The following is a 17,777-nucleotide window of genomic DNA, read 5'->3' on the forward strand; positions in this document are numbered from 1 at the left end:
GCTGAGGTTGCAGACATGAACAGGACCTGTAAATCAATCTTCAGTGGTTACCGAGACTTCCACCTTGTGCCACAGAAGGTACGAGTTGTAGAGGTTGACCTACCTATGAGGGATGTGGGAATCATGTGACAAGGAAGAGATGGTGGTATTGTAGCCATAATGAGTAGGTCAACTCACAGGTACAGTAAACAAAGAAAAAGGAATAATGGTGGTTGGTGTAACCACAGGTATAGTAGGTAATCAGTGTCAGCAGGAATTGGCCAAGCCACGAGCATGCATAGAATATGATGAGCGAGCAATTTGTTTGTGAAGTTTAGGCTGAGGCTTCCAAAACTTTTACTCCACAAACACCAGAGATAATTAAGATTTAGGAGCCTTTGGAAAATAAAGAGTCCAAAGCAGTTGAAAATGTCACCAGAGGCACATTTACATTACATTTCTTATATACATCCTCCTCTGGCCAAGGCAGTACCAATGGTTATGCAACCAGTGGCAACATGTTTCATCAGTAAATGGCATAAACACATATTCATAGTAGCTCTGAAAATTGAGAAGGAAACCACTGTAAAGCTTAATTCCTTAGGTGATTAATTATTGTTTTACTGAGAGTTTTGGGATGTAGAAAAATAAATATAGCAACACCAAAGCACTTAATATTTTCAGAAACCACTAAATTATCCCCTGGCTATGAATGTATAAAGGGGAAAAAAAACGAAAAATATTGACGACATTAATGCTGATGAGCACTGACTGACAATAATAAGTGAAAATCCACAGTTATATATACGACAGTGGAACTTCGGTTTTCGTACATAATCCATTCCAGAACCTCCCATGAAAACCGAAACTAATTCCCATAAGGAGTAAGTGTAAAAACAATTAATGCGCTCCAGACTCCCCAATAATATTAATAAAAAATACATTTTATAGGGAATATACAGTTTTACATACAGAAAACAATGAGAAATAAATATAAATTACTAATGAAATAGATATATGAACATTTAACATCACTCTTACCTTTATGGAAAACACCTGTTAGCGTATGGAAGACAGAAAGAAGGGGAGAGGGAGGAGGATAGGTTGTTGGTTGGAAGGGGAATCTCCCTCAAGAAGGACTTCAGGTGTCAAGGACCTATCTGGGGTTACTTCTCTTTGTTTTTTACTGGCACTATCTGAGGTTACGTCACCACTTTATTTTTTACTGGTACTAGGACCAGCTTGAGAGTTACTGGACCCTCTGTCGCACAACAAAACTATTCAGAGACATTTGTTTCTGGCGTTTCTTTAAAATTTGCCTAAGCTAAACATGACATGGTCATTCAACATGTTGGAGACATGGATTACAACTTCTTTGTTGGGAGGATAATTCTCCACAAAATTTGTTACATCGTTCAACTTTGCAAACATGTCCTCAATCCCTGAAGTAGACACATTATGTATGCCCGTTCGTTTTCCGAATTTTTCAGAACAGCCTTTGCTGCCCTTAAATTCACTAACAGCAGCACTTGTCGTAGACATTTTCTCACTGTTTCTCTTCCTTTTTACACAAAGACTAGCACTTGAAACTTTCTTTGGCCCCATGTTGGGTTTAGCAGGTGCAGTTGAATAAGAAAGCACAAAAAGTACAAAAACAACGTACACAAAAGCAGATTGGGGCATGAAAGAAGAAGGGATGCTTTGTTGTGGCGCTCAATACGGGGCCTGGCCACGTGCTGAGAGCCAGATGGAGTGTTTCCGAGTGTACAAAAACCGAGGAAATGTATGATAACCGAGATAAAATTTTGTAGAAAAAAGTCTAAGAAAACCGAAATGTAGGAAAAGAGAGGCGTACAAAAACCGAGGTTTGACTATTATAAAATAATAATATAAGTAAAACATTACTAAAAATGGAGGATTTCACTTAACTTTATCCAGCCACCTAGATAAAGTTAAGTGAATTACCTTATAAAAAATTGACCAAATATCGTAACAGCCTTGGAAAACATCAAATAATCCCTTGGATCTATCTATGAAATGGCATTCATGTGGTGGTTGTTCCCCCTGTTAAGTGGTGATGAGGTGATTCGTAGGGGGTAAATAACCCTCCCTCAGCGTCATGCTTTTGTGGCAATTGCCACTTTGAAAACCTGTATTGGGAGAGGTGAAGTTTCAATATCGGGAGGCCAAGAGTAACTGCTCCAAATCCAAATTTGTGGAGACAGACTACTTTGTCAGTATGTTTTTCTACCTGCATATAGGCCTTATTGCCATCTAATGTTTTACAAATATTTGCCACTCTTCTATGACCTGCTTTACTACTCGTATGGATAGGTTTAGCTCCCTCACATTCCATGACATGATAATTCTCCCAACAATGTTTGGTAATGGCACAGGTTTGACCAAATTCCCTAAGTGCTTTTTTATGCTCTCGCAATCTGACTGACAATCTTAGCTGAATTGGAGAAAAGAGTTGTTGATTGTAGTAAAAATTAAGGTAGTTGCCAGATGCATACTTGAGGATTCAGGGGTATGCATAGTGATAGTTCTGTCTGATGAAATGAATGCTAAGCAAGTGTGGGGCTTATGATATATTTGATGTAAATTTTATTCTAAATCTCTCATATCTGTTTTTTTCTTGTCATGTCTCAGTTACTGTCACTTGATCCTCTATTGGTTCTGCATCTTCACATCAGGTCTTAATAAAAAAAAATTTCATTGTTTATTCTGAATTATTGTGAATTATATTTGAAAATGATCTTGCAAGTCAATTAATATTTGTAGGTAATTTTATTGGTTTGTGTATTTCAGTGAAGAGGTTGAAGAAGAAACCCCAAAGGGTAAGAGAAAACGTATCAAAAAGGTCTCCTCATCTTCAGATGAAGGAGAAGAAGGCGAAGGTGGAAAAAAGGTAAGTCCTATGAAATAATTTTATCTGTATCTTTTTTTTCTTCTTCTTTTTCCTGTGCGGCCTATAAGTATTTTTCCGCGAATTTTTAAAAAAACTTTTCTATGTTGACGTAAATTACGTCCAATCAGCACCCGACAGACAATTTTTCTCGACGTAAAATACATCCAATAGCCGTTTAAGGGTTAATATAACTTTTGAACACATTAATACAGGCAGCCCTCAGTTAACGGGGGTTCCGTTCCCAGCCGATGCTGCTAACTGAAAATCAATAACAGCACTAAAAACCTGCTTAACTGCACCGCTAACTGAATATTGGCGTTGCTAACCAGAGATTGGCGCTGCTGTTAACTAGAAATTGGCACTGCTAACCGGATATCGGGACCAAAAATCCAGTTAACAGCGTCACTAGACAAGCGCTGTAAAATCGAATAGCCGTTAACTGATACCGATGTTAACTGAGGCTGCCTGTAGCAGACAAAATGTGAAAAGGGGGCCTTTTAGGGTTGGCTGAAATCAGTTATCCTGATTAACTTTATTTCTTATGGGGATATTTGTTTCATATTTCGAACAAATCGTACTTCGAACAGCCTTCTGGAACGGATTAAGTTCGAAGTCTGAGGTACTACTGTACAGTGGACTCTCTATATTCGCATTTTCCAGATTCCCGTACTCTCACGTTCATGGATTTCTCTCGGGAATGTTTCCCCGCTTTATGAAAAATCCAAGTTACGAAAGCAAAGAGGAAGATTTTTTTGCTTCTGCATATGAAAATAATTCAGGTTGCGAAAGGGTATAGTCCGAGATTCGCCCAAACCGCCGAGAACAATTTTAAAACTCGCGTGCCGCCAACTGAGTAGACTCGCCACCATCCTCCCGCTCTCCCATTGGTTCCTGATGCTAGTCACCGCTGTAAGATCCTGCTCTCCTATTGATCAGCATCTGTCCCATCATGCCTCTATGTAAAGGCGTTCCTTGACCATTTTTTGCGGTAGCGTTATCGTAAACACTGGAATTCGTTCTTTCACATATATTTTGTTTGTTAACGTAAATTCGCGTTGGTGATTTCGCTTTCGTTGTGCTGTAAGTTACTTTATCGTGTTGTGTGTGAACTTAATTGCTTACGTTATTAGCCATGGGTCCCAAGTATGTTGCTGAAGTTCACGGAAAGAAGAGGATGCTTTCTATGGTGAACGAAGATGGAGATAATCAAGAAGTGTTAATGTTTTCTGCCATTTGTTAATGTGTTTTGTAAAGTTTAGTGTTAATGTTTTCTGCCATTTTTTAATGTTTCGTCAAGTTAAGAGTTCATGTTTTCTGCCGTTTGTCCTCCTCCTCTGTCTCCACTTTTGGAGATCACCTCACTTGAAAGGTAAGGTTCCACATTTTACTACATATGTATGTATATGTATATACAGTATTCTTGTACCAGGTACACTAATACACTTTATTTACAGGTACATACTGCAATAAAAGTTATGTTAGGTATTGAATGGTCCAAATTGTTGTATTTCATTGTTTATTGGTCAATATAGCTTTATTATAAAATTTACTGTGGTGTTTTTGTAGGGCTTGGAATGAATTAGGCAATTTACATGTAAAACGTAGTTAGAGATACAAAAAAATAAGTTACGAAGGCCGCTTCAGAACGGATTAATTTCGTATCCTGAGGCACTATGTATTTTGAAATGTTTTTTATTTATTTTTTCTCAACGGGGAAAATAGGAACTTTGAGATTTACTTTCTTAATTTCCTAACATGTATTTTTTCAGTATTAGTTGTCTTGTAGGTGGTAAAGATTTGAAGCAAATCCCTTCAGTCACAAGGTAAAATGAAGCACTTGCTTTATAATGGGGCCATATGGAGTCAGAAGCTCCCTTAAAGCATTATTTCCCTCCAAAATTGTTTAGATTGGTTTATCAAAAATTTTGTTCATCGCTTGTACAGGGCTGTGAACAACAAATTGTAAAAACGTGTAAAAAAAAAAAAGTGTTGGTTGTAGAATAAGTGGTAAAAAATTGAAACAAATCCCTTTAATCATAAGGTAAGAAATAGTCATTTAACTTTATAATGGTGTTGGCACTCCCTTTAAATATAGAAGTAAAATATGAAATGATAATGTAAGATAAGGAAAGCAGTGCAAAATTATAGAATATAATTTTAAGAGCAGGAGAAAGATCATTGCAATGTATGGACTTTATTTTACCAGCTTATAGTACATGTAGTATGAGCCAGTAGTAAGGGGCAAAGCTGAGAAATATGCTAAGGCTGCCTGGGCAACGACAGATATGCCATGAACTTGTGTGGATAAGGTAGGTTAGGCCTTCACTTAGGTCACCTTTACCACCCCACACAATCCCAAAAGTTGTAGTATTGGCTTCATCCATATGAATGGATAGAGAGAAAATAGAAGCAAGGTTCATTTTACCATATTAGCAACAGTAATAAATCCTGAAAATGGAAACTGTAATAAAATAATTTCAACTCCAGCTACTGTGGGAATCTCTCTCTCTCTCTCTCTCTCTCTCTCTCTCTCTCTCTCTCTCTCTCTCTCTCTCTCTCTCTCTCTCTCTCTCTCTCTCTGGTTTAATTTTTTCCTATTTTTTCATAGGAGGAGTCCCCCAGTAAGCACAAAAAGATTAGGCGTGTCATCCGAGATGAAGATCTAATGGAGTCAACTAAAAATGCTACACAAGAAGAAGAAGAGAGAATTAGACGTATTGCAGAACGTCAAAAGCAGGTGTGTTTCATTTGCAGATGTGTTAAATTATTTGTATGCTCTGCTATATCTAGAGAATCTTTTTAATAAAAAAAGGTATTTTATAGGTTTTGTTGTTAGATATCATATTAATGTATGGCTTCCTGTGGCATTTCATAAAATGTTGCCTCTGCATATAATTATGCATCATGAGTTCTCTTGTTTAAATTATCAGTTATTAAAATTTTATGTAAATTGGTTGGCACAAATGATCCCTGAATTATTCAGTACAAAAAGTAGCCTTAAGCATTTACACTATTTGTGTTTACGAAATCTAAAAAAAATTGTAAATATATATGTAAATAAAATTAAGTTGTTAGTACTACTACCAGTTAGAACAACCTCATGGAAAATACCTATATCCTTATCTAACATCCTTTGCAAATGGTTACTATTTTTCTTTTCTTTTTTTCAGTTTAACCAGATCTTTGAAATTGATGTGGAGTCTGATCAGAAAGATTTAGAAAAGCTGGTACTTGATTTTAATCCAGACACGAAGAAAGAGTTGGTGTGTGTCAGTGATAAATTGGTGAAGCATTTGAAGCCTCATCAGGTAAGGAACATTTATCATATCAGAAAGCAGTGGAAGGTTTCTAGATTTATACACTATTTAAAAATACAGGCAGTCCCCGGTTATCGGCCGGGTTACCGAACTTCCCAGGGGTGTCTCGATAAGCGAAAACCGCCCTTTACCAAAACTCAGTGATTTATGGGGCTTATGGCGCCAATAACCAGTCATCAGCGCCATAAGCACCCTTATGGCGTCAATAACTGGAACTTGTCCTGTTACGACCCCAGTGCCATAAAACTGGATCGCTGATAACTGGGGACTGCCTGTACGTAGTGGTTAGGGTAATTAGTCAAATCAGTGCAAAAGTCTTACCTTACAGTATTAAGTACACTAATCTTTTAAGGGGGTCAGCCGGCTAATGCCATTTTTTAAGGACACGACTTTGACATTCATACCACTTAACCCTCTTACGCCGAAGCCCTAAAAATTAAAACCTCTCCCGTTTGGAGTGAGCGCGGAAGCGAAAAAAATAATTTTGTTCATGAAACTTACCTGTCAGATATATATATAGCTGTATTTTCTGAAATCCGACAGAATTTTAAGAACTTCCGACACACGCAGTGGTGGTCGGCCAGGTGGTTAGTACCCATTCCCGCCACTGGGAGGCGGGTATACAAGGAACCATTCCCATTTTCTATTCATAAATTTTCTGTCCGCGGTGCTGAAAACACCTGTTTTCAGTACCTCCGTCTTAGGATTTTGGAAACTTCATTGCCGCTAAGTATCCTAATTGTCTTTTGATTATTTACTTGGATTTGTGGCTAGCCATACGCTATCTTAAATTGGATTGAATTTGATTCATTTTTGCATAAGATATCTGAATCTAGTTAGGCTAGTTTCAGACGGGGTTGTCTGCAAAGATAGGGTGTGGCTACCGAAAGCTTCGGTAGATCCGCACTTGGTATGTACGAGGGGTATGGGTCTTGCTTCTTTGTTGAGATTTGTCATGTAAGGAGTGTGAGACTTTGTCTATTCCATAAGGAAGACGTATGATTCGTATGTACGCAATTAATCAGTAACAAAAGTCAGGGTAGTGAATCTGCTAATTCCTGTAGACTTTATTTTGCCTAACCCTGTAGTATGGCCTACGGGCTATGTATTTGTCTACGAGAGGTGCTTGCTCTCCTTCATTGCTGTGAAGAGTGCTACTTCTGTAATTGTACTCCTAACCCTGTAGTGTTGCCTTCGGGCCCCTAAAACAGTGTCTGTAGAGGAATTGCCCTTTCTCTGATACTCTTTCGATTCGTAACTTAGAATCGAAAGTGCTTCTTTAGAGAGCAAAAGTGAAAGTGCAGAAGTGCATGATACCCCTTGTGTAGTGGAGGGTGTGTCAGATCGGCCCTCGTTTCGCTCTAGGCCGGGACCTCTGCTTGACTCCCAGGACCCGGGGCGGGGAGGGCATGTCGAAAGCCTAAGGAGGGTTACAAGGAACCCCCACCGATCTGGCGTGAAAATCCCCAGACTGCCAAAGTGCGAGTGCGCATGCACGAAATCCGGAAGGATTGCTTCTCGTCCTCAGAAGCGTCCTCCCGTGCAGGGGTTGGAGCTTTCGGAAGGACTCGCGCCTCTAAATAGAAGCTTTAGAGAAGAGCTTCACGTCCTCCTCTCTCTCGTTATGCGTTTCAGTGAGAAGTAAGAAGGCGAACGTCGCCTGAACTCGTGTCGTCTTTCCACCGAGAAATACGTAAAGAAGTCATAGTAGCAGGAAGCTTTTGAGAGCGGACGTCCAAGCTTTTTTACTGCAGATAAGAAGGCCTTCCCTCTCGACTTGGACGGGACGCTCGGATGGACACCAGGCGCGTGCGGGTGCACGCCAAGCGCTCGCCAGTGGACGCCGAGCGCACACCAGTGGACGCCGAGCGCGCTCCAGTGGACGCCGAGCGCGCTCCAGGTGGACGCCGAGTGCGCGCCAGTAGACGCCGAGCGTGCACCAGCGCACGCCAGGTGTGTCGCCTGGCTGAACGTTTCTGTTGAACTCTTCAAGCTCTTGTTTCAGATTTGGGCCTAAAGAATTTTTACCTTCACCTTCGGTGATACTTCTACCTCACCTGCAAAGAATGGGAAGTAGGCAGTGCTTCGGAGGAAGCTTAAAGTGAACAGACAACTTCTTCTTCGAAACCCAGCAAGACATCGGGTTTCGTGAATTCAAGAGGTCTCTGTCAATTAATATTGCTTTTCGCATAGGTGGGTGGAGTTAAGGAAAGCTCAAGGGAAGATCTCGTTTGCTCTACCGCAGTCAAGACTTTGGGATAAGGCAGTTACGGGTTATGTAAAAGCTCGACGTCCTACACGTCATGACGCTCGACTACTTTCGGTAGGATTCTTGCAAAGCACTCATCAAGAGGACGCTCTTCAGGAAAGCGCAAGACAGGACTTCCTTTGCTATACTGCCAATAAACGATTGATACGGGAATCGGAAAAATAATAGCTCGACTTCCTGGATTACGTTTTGTCAATTCAGTGATTTTCCCCACCCATTGACAATATACTATCGTTTTTTGTCAAGTAAGTGGGTATCCCCTCATTGACAAAATATCTCTTTGTCCCGTAAATGGGTTAGTTCTCATTGACAAACCTCTTCAACTTATATTGCGTAAGCGGATAAGCTCTTATTGACAAGATTCGGAAGAGCTCTCATTCATCATTCGCAGACTCGTACAAGAAATAGACTTGTATACGTCAATGACCGCTTATGTCCAGTAACATAAGAAGCTTGAGCTGTCTGCTTCGATTCTCTAAGTTTTGTTCATGAAAACTGCCTGTCAGATATGTATGTAGCTGTATTTCCGAATTCAACTATATTATGTCTGCCAGGTTAGTATGAACAAACTTTATTGTAATATACGTCAATGACCGCTTATGTCCAGTAACATAAGAAGCTTGAGCTGTCTGCTTCGATTCTCTAAGTTTTGTTCATGAAAGTTGCCTGTCAGATATGTATGTAGCTGTATTTCCGAATTCAACTATATATATGTCTGCCAGGTTAGTATGAACAAACTTTATTGTAATATAATTAATATCATTTTTGCCTTGCGTTATTTTACTATTGGTGGTTCGAGTCATATACGCTTGCTGTAGTTACTTCTTCGGATGGCAACGAGAGCTCTATTGTCTATTATTTTGAGGACATTTAATCGTTACTCCCTGCAGCCTTCCAGGAGTGTCGATTTATCTTTTACCGTTGTATGGTAGTGTTCTGACGACACAACGCATCTATATATTAGCGTTTTCTGTTTCGCTTAAATATACCAGCTTGAGAGTCTTTCTGCTCAAAAAATAACGGACCTATTTCTTCGTAGAATAGGGTAGCTGGCAACCCAAGACATAAAGTTAAGTTAAGACGACGTTCGTAAGCTGCTGGGTGCTGCTGTGTCTGTCCTCCAGTCCAACCGAGCCAGTAACAGATCGTGCTCGTCATGCGCGGTAGGTTACGTCTCTCTCCTGCGGGATTGACTGACTAACCGTATCTCTGTGCTGCGGTTACGTCTCTCCTGCGGGATTGACTGACTAACTGTGTCTCTGTCCTACAATCACGGACTTGAGCCTAAGATTGAGGGGATTTCTTACTTGAATGAATAAACGTTGCATTCGTTTTGCCTTACTATGTTCAACAGAGTTATCTCTTAATCCTTTCGGTGCTCGTTACCGCACGGTATAGAACTACGAGTCTACCGCAACATTGCACTTTTATATGCTCTCCTGCTTAGGCAAAGCGCAGCCTTATTAGGGAAGTAAGCATACTCGGGGAGGGAATGGGATGAGCTTGCTGGGGACCATTCCTTCCTGAAGAAGTTTGTTTTCCCCGAATAGACTGCAATTCAGACCTCCACAGTTTTTTCCTACCGGGGAAACTGAAATATAATTCAAGTTCTAGGAATGATTCTGAACATCTCTCAGTGCGTCTATCACCTGAGGTGATAGAAAGAAGGTGCCGGACATCTGGATAGGGTTTCAGATGTCCTGGATCTTAATCTGAAAGAAGTAAAAGCAATTCGGTCGTCCCTCCAGTCCTCGAAACGAGTTTTTGGAACCAGTGGTCCAGCTCTCTCATATCTTAAGAAGTATCTTCTCTCGGTCCCTGTTCGAGTTTACGAGAAAGAGCCTATTATAACAACAGGCGTAGAATGTAACGATCCTCTAGAGGTTCGTTACAGGATTGCAAAAGTCCGTACGAATCATCTCGATCGACGGCAGCAACTATTGACTTCCGAGTGAATCTTTCTTTAGAAGTATGTTGAGAGTTGTGGAGACTTTAGGGACGCCCTTTCATTCTTCTCTTCGATATGTTGAGGACGAAGAGGCTTCCTCTTCTCTGCTCCCTTATTCTCGATCCGGGATCGGTACCATTAAACGCCATCCTATGATATTGAACGGGGATGATGTTTAGTCTCTTTTCCCCTTTTCATTCGCTAGGAAATGTAATAAGAGGATTTATGACGTCACAGGGAGCGACAATGACGCTGATCGCCCCATGTTGGCCTTCAGGATCCTGGATTCACAGAGGTCACGTCCTTCCTAGTTCACTTTCCAAGGACCTTTTCCGAGAGAGTCGGTCTACTCTAACTCGAAAGGTACCTATAACCTCTCCGCTCTGAGTCTGACTACGTTCAGACTATTGAGATGTTGACAGGAATAAGATTACCGTCTTCCATTTCCGTCTGAAGAATGGGATAAGCTGGCAGTCACAACTATTAAAGAATACGCAAATATGTTGTTGACTGCCTTTGGGCTCAGAGATTTGCTTCTGTCAAACAACAAAGCCCTTCACGATCTTTGAGTTCTGTGGAATCTCGAAACTCGCTCACCATCTACTTTTTGTCTCACCTGTTTTCTCGGAGTCAGACACTCGTGCGAGATCAGGCGACATATAGTAGCCCTGAGTTTCTTGTGACGAAGTCGGTTGCGTTTATACACCCCCGATGATCGTGTAACATGAGACCAGGTTGGACTGTCAGGCATTCTTCCTTCGGGACTGATTCTTCCTTCGGGACTGAATCGCCTTTTTGCTCCTCGCTCCTTTCTCCTGGCACCAGAAGCTCGAGTCAGGAGTTGCTCAGAAGTTGATTCGCTGACGACGTTTGGTTGCGTTGATACACCCCCCAAGGTTTGCTTAGATTGAATCGCCCAGGCAGTCCAGACACTCATCCTTCAGCGAAGAATAGTGCCTTATGGTCTTCAGGGTACAGCCTTGCTGTCCTTGATTCGTCTTGACTGGTCAACTGGTCGGTCACCTGACTTTAGTACAGACGGACTGACTGTGCATGTCCAGATCGAAGCTTTCAATATGGAACTTAGACGTAGTCTGAAGTTCTTGATGTCAAAGCATTCGAACCTCTCCTACCTGTTAACTTCTTGCATGTGATCAGGAAGGCCTTCTTCTAACCACCCTAGATACGACAAAGAGGGTTAGTGAGATTTTAAGCCATCGTCACAAGTTTTGGTTTTAGAGAACACAAGGCGGTGTGCTCTCTAAGCCTTCCGTTGTGGCCTAAGAATGGAAACCCGTTTTGTCCTTGGGCCTGGAGCTTGGAAGCAAGGATGGCACAAGTTAGTGGGCAGGAGCCAGAGAGAGTCCTGTGCCCTGTCGGGTCTCTCAAGTTTTATCTACATAAAACTCAAGAAAGTCGAAGTCATTCGGGCAATCTGCAGTGTTCCGAAAAAGACCAGACTTGCCTATATCGAAGAACACCCTGGCTTTAGTGTTAAGGAGTTCTTTGAAATCTTTTTATCTGAATGCTCACGAGGTGAGGGCACGGCCTCGGAAGCATTTCAACAGAGCATGGCACTCAGCAACATCCTGAGTACCATGTTTTAGCAAAGCAACTCTGTGTTTTCACTTCACACTCCTGCGAGATGTGAAGATGGCATATGAGATCTGCTGCTCTCTAGGGCCATACGTGTCTGCAGACACAATCTTGGGGCAAGAAGTACCACTCATCCTATCCTGTAGAAAAATAGTTAGGAAGAGCTCTTAATTTAGTTGTTGAGTCGCCGACAACGGCGACTTCTTAACTCTTAAGCCTTAGTTAACACACCTTAACTTTGGCTAGGTTGGTCAGGTGGTGATATATATATTTATATATATATTTATTTTACTTCTTAGCCCTCATGGTATGGTCAATATGGTCTAGTCACGTCGTGGTCTCGCCCCTGTTGACAGATCATCTGGAGTGCACCAGCTATATAGGTCTCTACCTCGCTGGCGACTCTAGTAGCACAAGCAGACTTACGTGGCAGTAACCACGAAGCTAGCTATGCTAACAGGTGGAACCAAGATGTAAATCATCTGCATGCATTGTTTCCCAAAATCCTTCTATTCTGTCCCTTCCCACCTCCAACGGTGGGATTCCAGCATATATATATCTGACAGGTAAGTTTCATGAACAAAATGATATTATGATATAATAAAGTTTGTCATACTTACCTGGCAGATATATATAATCAAGTACCCACCCACCATCCCCTCAGTGGACAGTGGAAATAAAAATTATGAATAGAAAATGGGAATGGTTCCTGATACCCGCCTCCCCGCAGCGGCGGGAATGGGTACTAACCACCTGGCTGACCACTGCGTGTGTCGGAAGTTTTTAAAATTCTGTCGGATTTCAGAAAATACAGCTATAGTATATATATCTGCCAGGTAAGTATGAACAAACTTTATTGTATCATAACAATATCATTTTTTCAAAAAATCACAGCGCGCTTAGTTTTGAAGATTGAGAGTTCATTTTTGGCTCATTTTTTTTGTCATTGCCTGAAGTTTAGTATGCAACCATCAGAAATGAAAAAAATATCATTATCATATGGTAGCGAAAAAAAAATGTCTTACATAATTGTATTCAAATCGCGCTGTGCAAAAAACGGTTAAAGCTAACGAGTTACTTTTTTTTTTTGTATTGTACATTAAATTGCGATCATTTTGATATATAATACATTGTAAAACAATAAAAGCGACACCAGAAAAATATTATCACAAAATGATGCACGAATTCGTAACGCGCGGACGTAAAAAATTTTTTTTTTTTTTTTTTTTCAAAAATTCACCGTAAATCTAAATATTGTTTTAGAGACTTCCAATTTGTTTCAAAATGAAGGAAAATGATTGAATATTACAATACTGTAAGAGTTTTAGCTTAGAATTGCAGATTTCGACCATTTCAGACGAGTTAAAGTTGACCGAATGTCGAAATTTTTATATATATTTTTTTTATATGCAAATATTTCGGAAATTAGAAAAGTTACATGCTTCAATTATTTTTTGTTGTATTCTTCATGAATTTGCACACATTTTCATATATGAAACTCTATAAAACGGCTAATATGAAAAGGAGCAAATATTAGGATAATGCGACGTACGCATTTTGGAGATTTTCGGCTGCGAATCGGCACGCGGAGGGAAAGAAAGTTATTTATAAAAATTCACCATAAATCTAAATATTGTGCTAAGATAAATGACTGTATATTACTAGTTGTTCATACACGAAACAAACCTTCGGTCTTAACATTAGGATTTACTAGCGCCAAGCTGGAAACCGGTAGAATTAAAATTACACTTGTGAGATCCAGGGACTAATGGCATCTATACCAGGTCACGGGGCATGTATACCCAGAATGCCCACGGCTACCTGTGACCCACCAGTTATTTTCCTACCGCCTTTAAGATAAGACGTGTTACTGTCTATCTGATTTAAAGCCGGTTTTTCAGTTTGCCCGTTCTTTATCCATTTCATCCTTTCATTTTTATTTTCATTCCTTTTCTTTCATCCAAGTGTGATCAGTGTGTGGTAAGAGTGTATACGTGGTATGATGGAGAATTTTGCCTGAACATCGGGATCGTCTACCGTTTCGAAGAGGAGACAAAGGAAATGCTCAGGAGTCAGTGGCTTTCCATGTTCTAGGTTCCTAACTTCGGTGTCGACGGATCCTCATCCAACGTGTAGTAGGTGCAGGGAAAACGTATGTATGGTTACTAATCCGTGTTCTGTTTGTCGCGGTGGTCGGTGGAACAGTGGAAGAAGTTCTATGGAAAAGCCTAATACAAAAGGAAAGGGGGTGACGCCATCTTTGGATGACCAACCTTACCGGCTTCTTTTGTATCGGCAATAAACCAGGCTGCTCCATATGTTTTTCTCCACCTGCTTTTGATTTGTCTCATACCCTTCGGTTTCTCCTAGCGGTTCTGTATCGGAAACGTCAGGAGGGGCCGTTGGGTAATTTTATGAATAATTTGCACTCTCCTTTGTTCCCAGCAAGTAGAGGGGGAGATCCGCCATCTTTGTTCCAGGCTCCTGCTACTCAAGCGCATAGGTTAGATGGTACGTGGTCAGCGCTAGGCCTACCAGGCGTACCAACCTTGGATGTGTGGCTTGCGCATTATATGACGTCACGGTTTCCAGCAGGGTCGGCAGCGCTGAATGTTCCTCATCCCCGGGCTTGCAATTTATGGGAATAATGCCGCGGCTTCACCATCCCACTCGGTGTTTACAGCGATGCAGAACGTGGGAGGTAGTTTGGCAGCAAACGTGCAGTTGCCAGCAGAAACCTCTGAGTCTCTCCCTACGAGAGGGATGACGTCACAACATACGTCACACTCCGATATGGCAGGCGTGATGATGTCACAGACCGATTCTCGGCCTTTTTCGCTGCACCCAGACGCTAATACGCCTTCTGACCCGTCAATGCAAACTGTAATGCAGAAATTACAGGATATAGAGAAGAGAATGAATAAGAGAGACAAAAAGAAAAAGTGTGATTCGCCTTCTTCGTCTTCTCCCTCTAGTTCGGCGTCATCGCTAAGTCCGATAACGTCACGGCGAGCGCCAGTCAAGCGTTGGAGGAGGATTCGGGAGTTCCTGGCGGATCCTCGGGCTAAGAGGAGAAGAATCAATTCTTCCTCTTCTTCGGACCAAGACTGTCATTTCCAAGTCAGCAAGAAGGTCGGAAAGTCAGTGGCTATTAAGCACAAGGTTGGCAGACGAAGCCGTTCGCAAGAATCCGAACAAGCGAGAGAGGTGACGGCCGGCGGCGGGCTAGCGGCTGAGGCGGATGTTGCCAGTTCGGATCGCAAAAACTGCGATACCTCTGGTAAAATCGACGTTGGCGGCGAAAGGTGCAGCAGAGGATGGAATGCAGGTCCCAGTTTCGCTCGTAAGGCCGTTCAAAATACGTACGAAGGACAATAAGGCTCCTATTAAAAGTACGAAAAAGTAGAGAGTTGGCAACCTCGGCGGATACGTTCGTGGAAGGCAGTGTCCGTCTGGATAGAAGGTCGAGGCCGGGCTCGCCGGCGCTCTAAAACGATGCCAATACTAATAGAGACGAACTTATCTCTGTCTTAAGGGAGCCTTCATCTTGGAGATCTAGACGAGATTCCTCGCTCTAGATCCGTGAGCAGAGAAAGAGTGAGACGTTCCTCGTTCCCCTGCTGACTATCCGGGATCGAGCCAACAGCGGCCAGCAAAGATCAAAGAGACCGCGGCCGTAGGGCAGGCGGCCGTGGAATTCCGGGCCGTCTGTCAGAAGATAGAGGCGAGACAACATCCTTGTGACGGAGAATGGTACACTAGAGCGGAGGAAGGAGGAAAACCAAAGAGTTTCTGGCCTCGTATGCAGAGGTGATTGATTTGATTCGTCATTCAATAGCCTTTCGGAGAAGACAGAAACAACCGGCCAGTATGCTTCCTCCTGGAATTGACATGGCATTTGGACTAAAGAGGGATACCAAGGTGTCGTATGAATTGCCTTGTCCGAGTCATGCAGGAATCGGTCTTGCAACACGTAAACGCAAAGATTGCAGGGAGGGATAATTCCTTAAGATCTAATAGATCATTTAAATTTATTCCCCTCCAATGATAAAAGCAAAGGAAATTATACGACACAAAGGTCCCTTTGCTGTCTCGACAAATGAACCCTAATGTTGTAAGGTTAAGGCCTGGATTAACCTTGGATCAGGTTAAAATGGAGTGCCCTTCAATGACGTACCAAGAGGCTGCTACGTTCGAAGCAACAGCTTCTTCTGTCTTTCAGGCTGCTTCTTGGTTTAGACCTTTGTCAACAGCAGTGGCGAAGATTGCATCCTCGGAAGCAACAAGGAAAGTAGTGGATGAACCATTGTTCATTAGATTATACAGTCAGGTTCCAAGGCGATTGCGTACCTGACAAACGTAAGTGCCAATGTTTGAGCAAATATCCTGCTAATGAGGAGAGATGCAGCGTTGGCTAGACTAAGCCGCAATGTGGATTTGGATTCCCTGTTAGCAATGAGGAATGGGGATATCTTGGAATCGCAACTGCTGTTGCCAGAGGTCATACTGGAAGAGGCGATAGATAGAAGAAGGATGGACACTAACGATAGGTTTGTTGTGCAACAGGCAGTTAGGAAAACGTCTAACAGTCAAACTACTCCTTTGGAGGGAAGACAATAGCAGATGTCTCGAAAGAAGACAGTGAGGACATAGCATCCCTAATAGAGTCACAAGACCCTCTTCCCCAAAGAGGATAACTCATCGGCCCTTTCACAATAGAAACAACAGAGGAAGGGGCAATAGGGGAAGAGGGAGAGACTCTAGAAGATAGGATGGGCGCCTCCCATCACTCGGCCACACCAGTGGGGGGTTGCCTGGCAAATCACTGGAAGGTGTGGCAGGAACTAGGGGCAGAGCAGTGGGTGGTGGATGTTTCTCAGGATCGGGTATTTGATCCATTCGAGGTAACCCAGCCCCTGACAGATCAACCATTACCCCACGTCACTTATGCCCACAAATCTCAGAAGGCCACTATTCTGCAGGACGAAGTGAAGAAGATGATGGAAAAAGGAGCTGTGCAACAAGTATGCAGTCCGGCAAAAGGCTTCTATAGCAGATTTTCCTGGTACCCAAAGCCAACGGGGAGTGGAGGACAGTAATAGACCTGTCAACGCTGAATCTGTTTATAAGGGAAAACCAGTTTCAAGATGGAAACTCGAAAACGGTTCTACAGCAGTCAGAATCGGAGACTTTATGCTGACAGTCGATCTAAAGGACGCATACTTTCAGATACCAGTCCATCAGTCTTCAAGGAAATTTCTCCGCTTCATCTTGCAGGGAAAGCTTTCGAATTCAAGTCTGTGCTTCGGATTGACAACGTCTCCTCAAGTTTTTACAAGTGTTCACCCTCGTGTCGGCGTGGGCGCATGCTCAGGGGATCAGGCTAATAAGATATCTGGACGATTGGTGGTGATAGCAAAGTCCACAGGGAGAAAATTACTCAGGGACAGGGCGGCCCCTCCTGCAGCTTGTCACAGCCTAGGTATGGGTGGTGAATCAGGAGAAAGTCGCAGTTGGATCCAAGTAACAACGTTTGGAATATCTGGGAATGGTGATAGACACAACACAAGCCAAAGTATTCCCGACAGACCAAAGGGAAATAGAGAAATGCAAACAAAGTGGTGAATGCCTTTCTGGGAAAAACAGACACAGCCAGCAAGACAGTGGCAGGTGGTGCTGGGAATCCTAACCTCCCTGGAGAAGCTAGTACCACAAGGAAGGCTACACCATTCGGTCCCCTACAATGGAGGAGAAAGA

The 17,777-nt window shown here is 42.3% G+C and overlaps 1 protein-coding gene across 1 annotated transcript in view; it reads left to right on the plus strand.

The window, feature by feature from the left end:
- Window positions 1–17,777, plus strand: part of LOC135220917 (transcriptional regulator ATRX-like) — a 507,237-nt gene that overhangs the window by 195,466 nt on the left and 293,994 nt on the right. The window contains 3 exon segments of the mRNA XM_064258551.1: window positions 2,791–2,890; window positions 5,499–5,627; window positions 6,061–6,198. Coding sequence (XP_064114621.1) covers window positions 2,791–2,890; window positions 5,499–5,627; window positions 6,061–6,198 — 367 coding nt within the window.

Source organism: Macrobrachium nipponense, chromosome 2, assembly GCF_015104395.2.
Source record: "Macrobrachium nipponense isolate FS-2020 chromosome 2, ASM1510439v2, whole genome shotgun sequence".
In the NCBI taxonomy this organism is placed as follows: Eukaryota; Metazoa; Arthropoda; class Malacostraca; order Decapoda; family Palaemonidae; genus Macrobrachium; species Macrobrachium nipponense.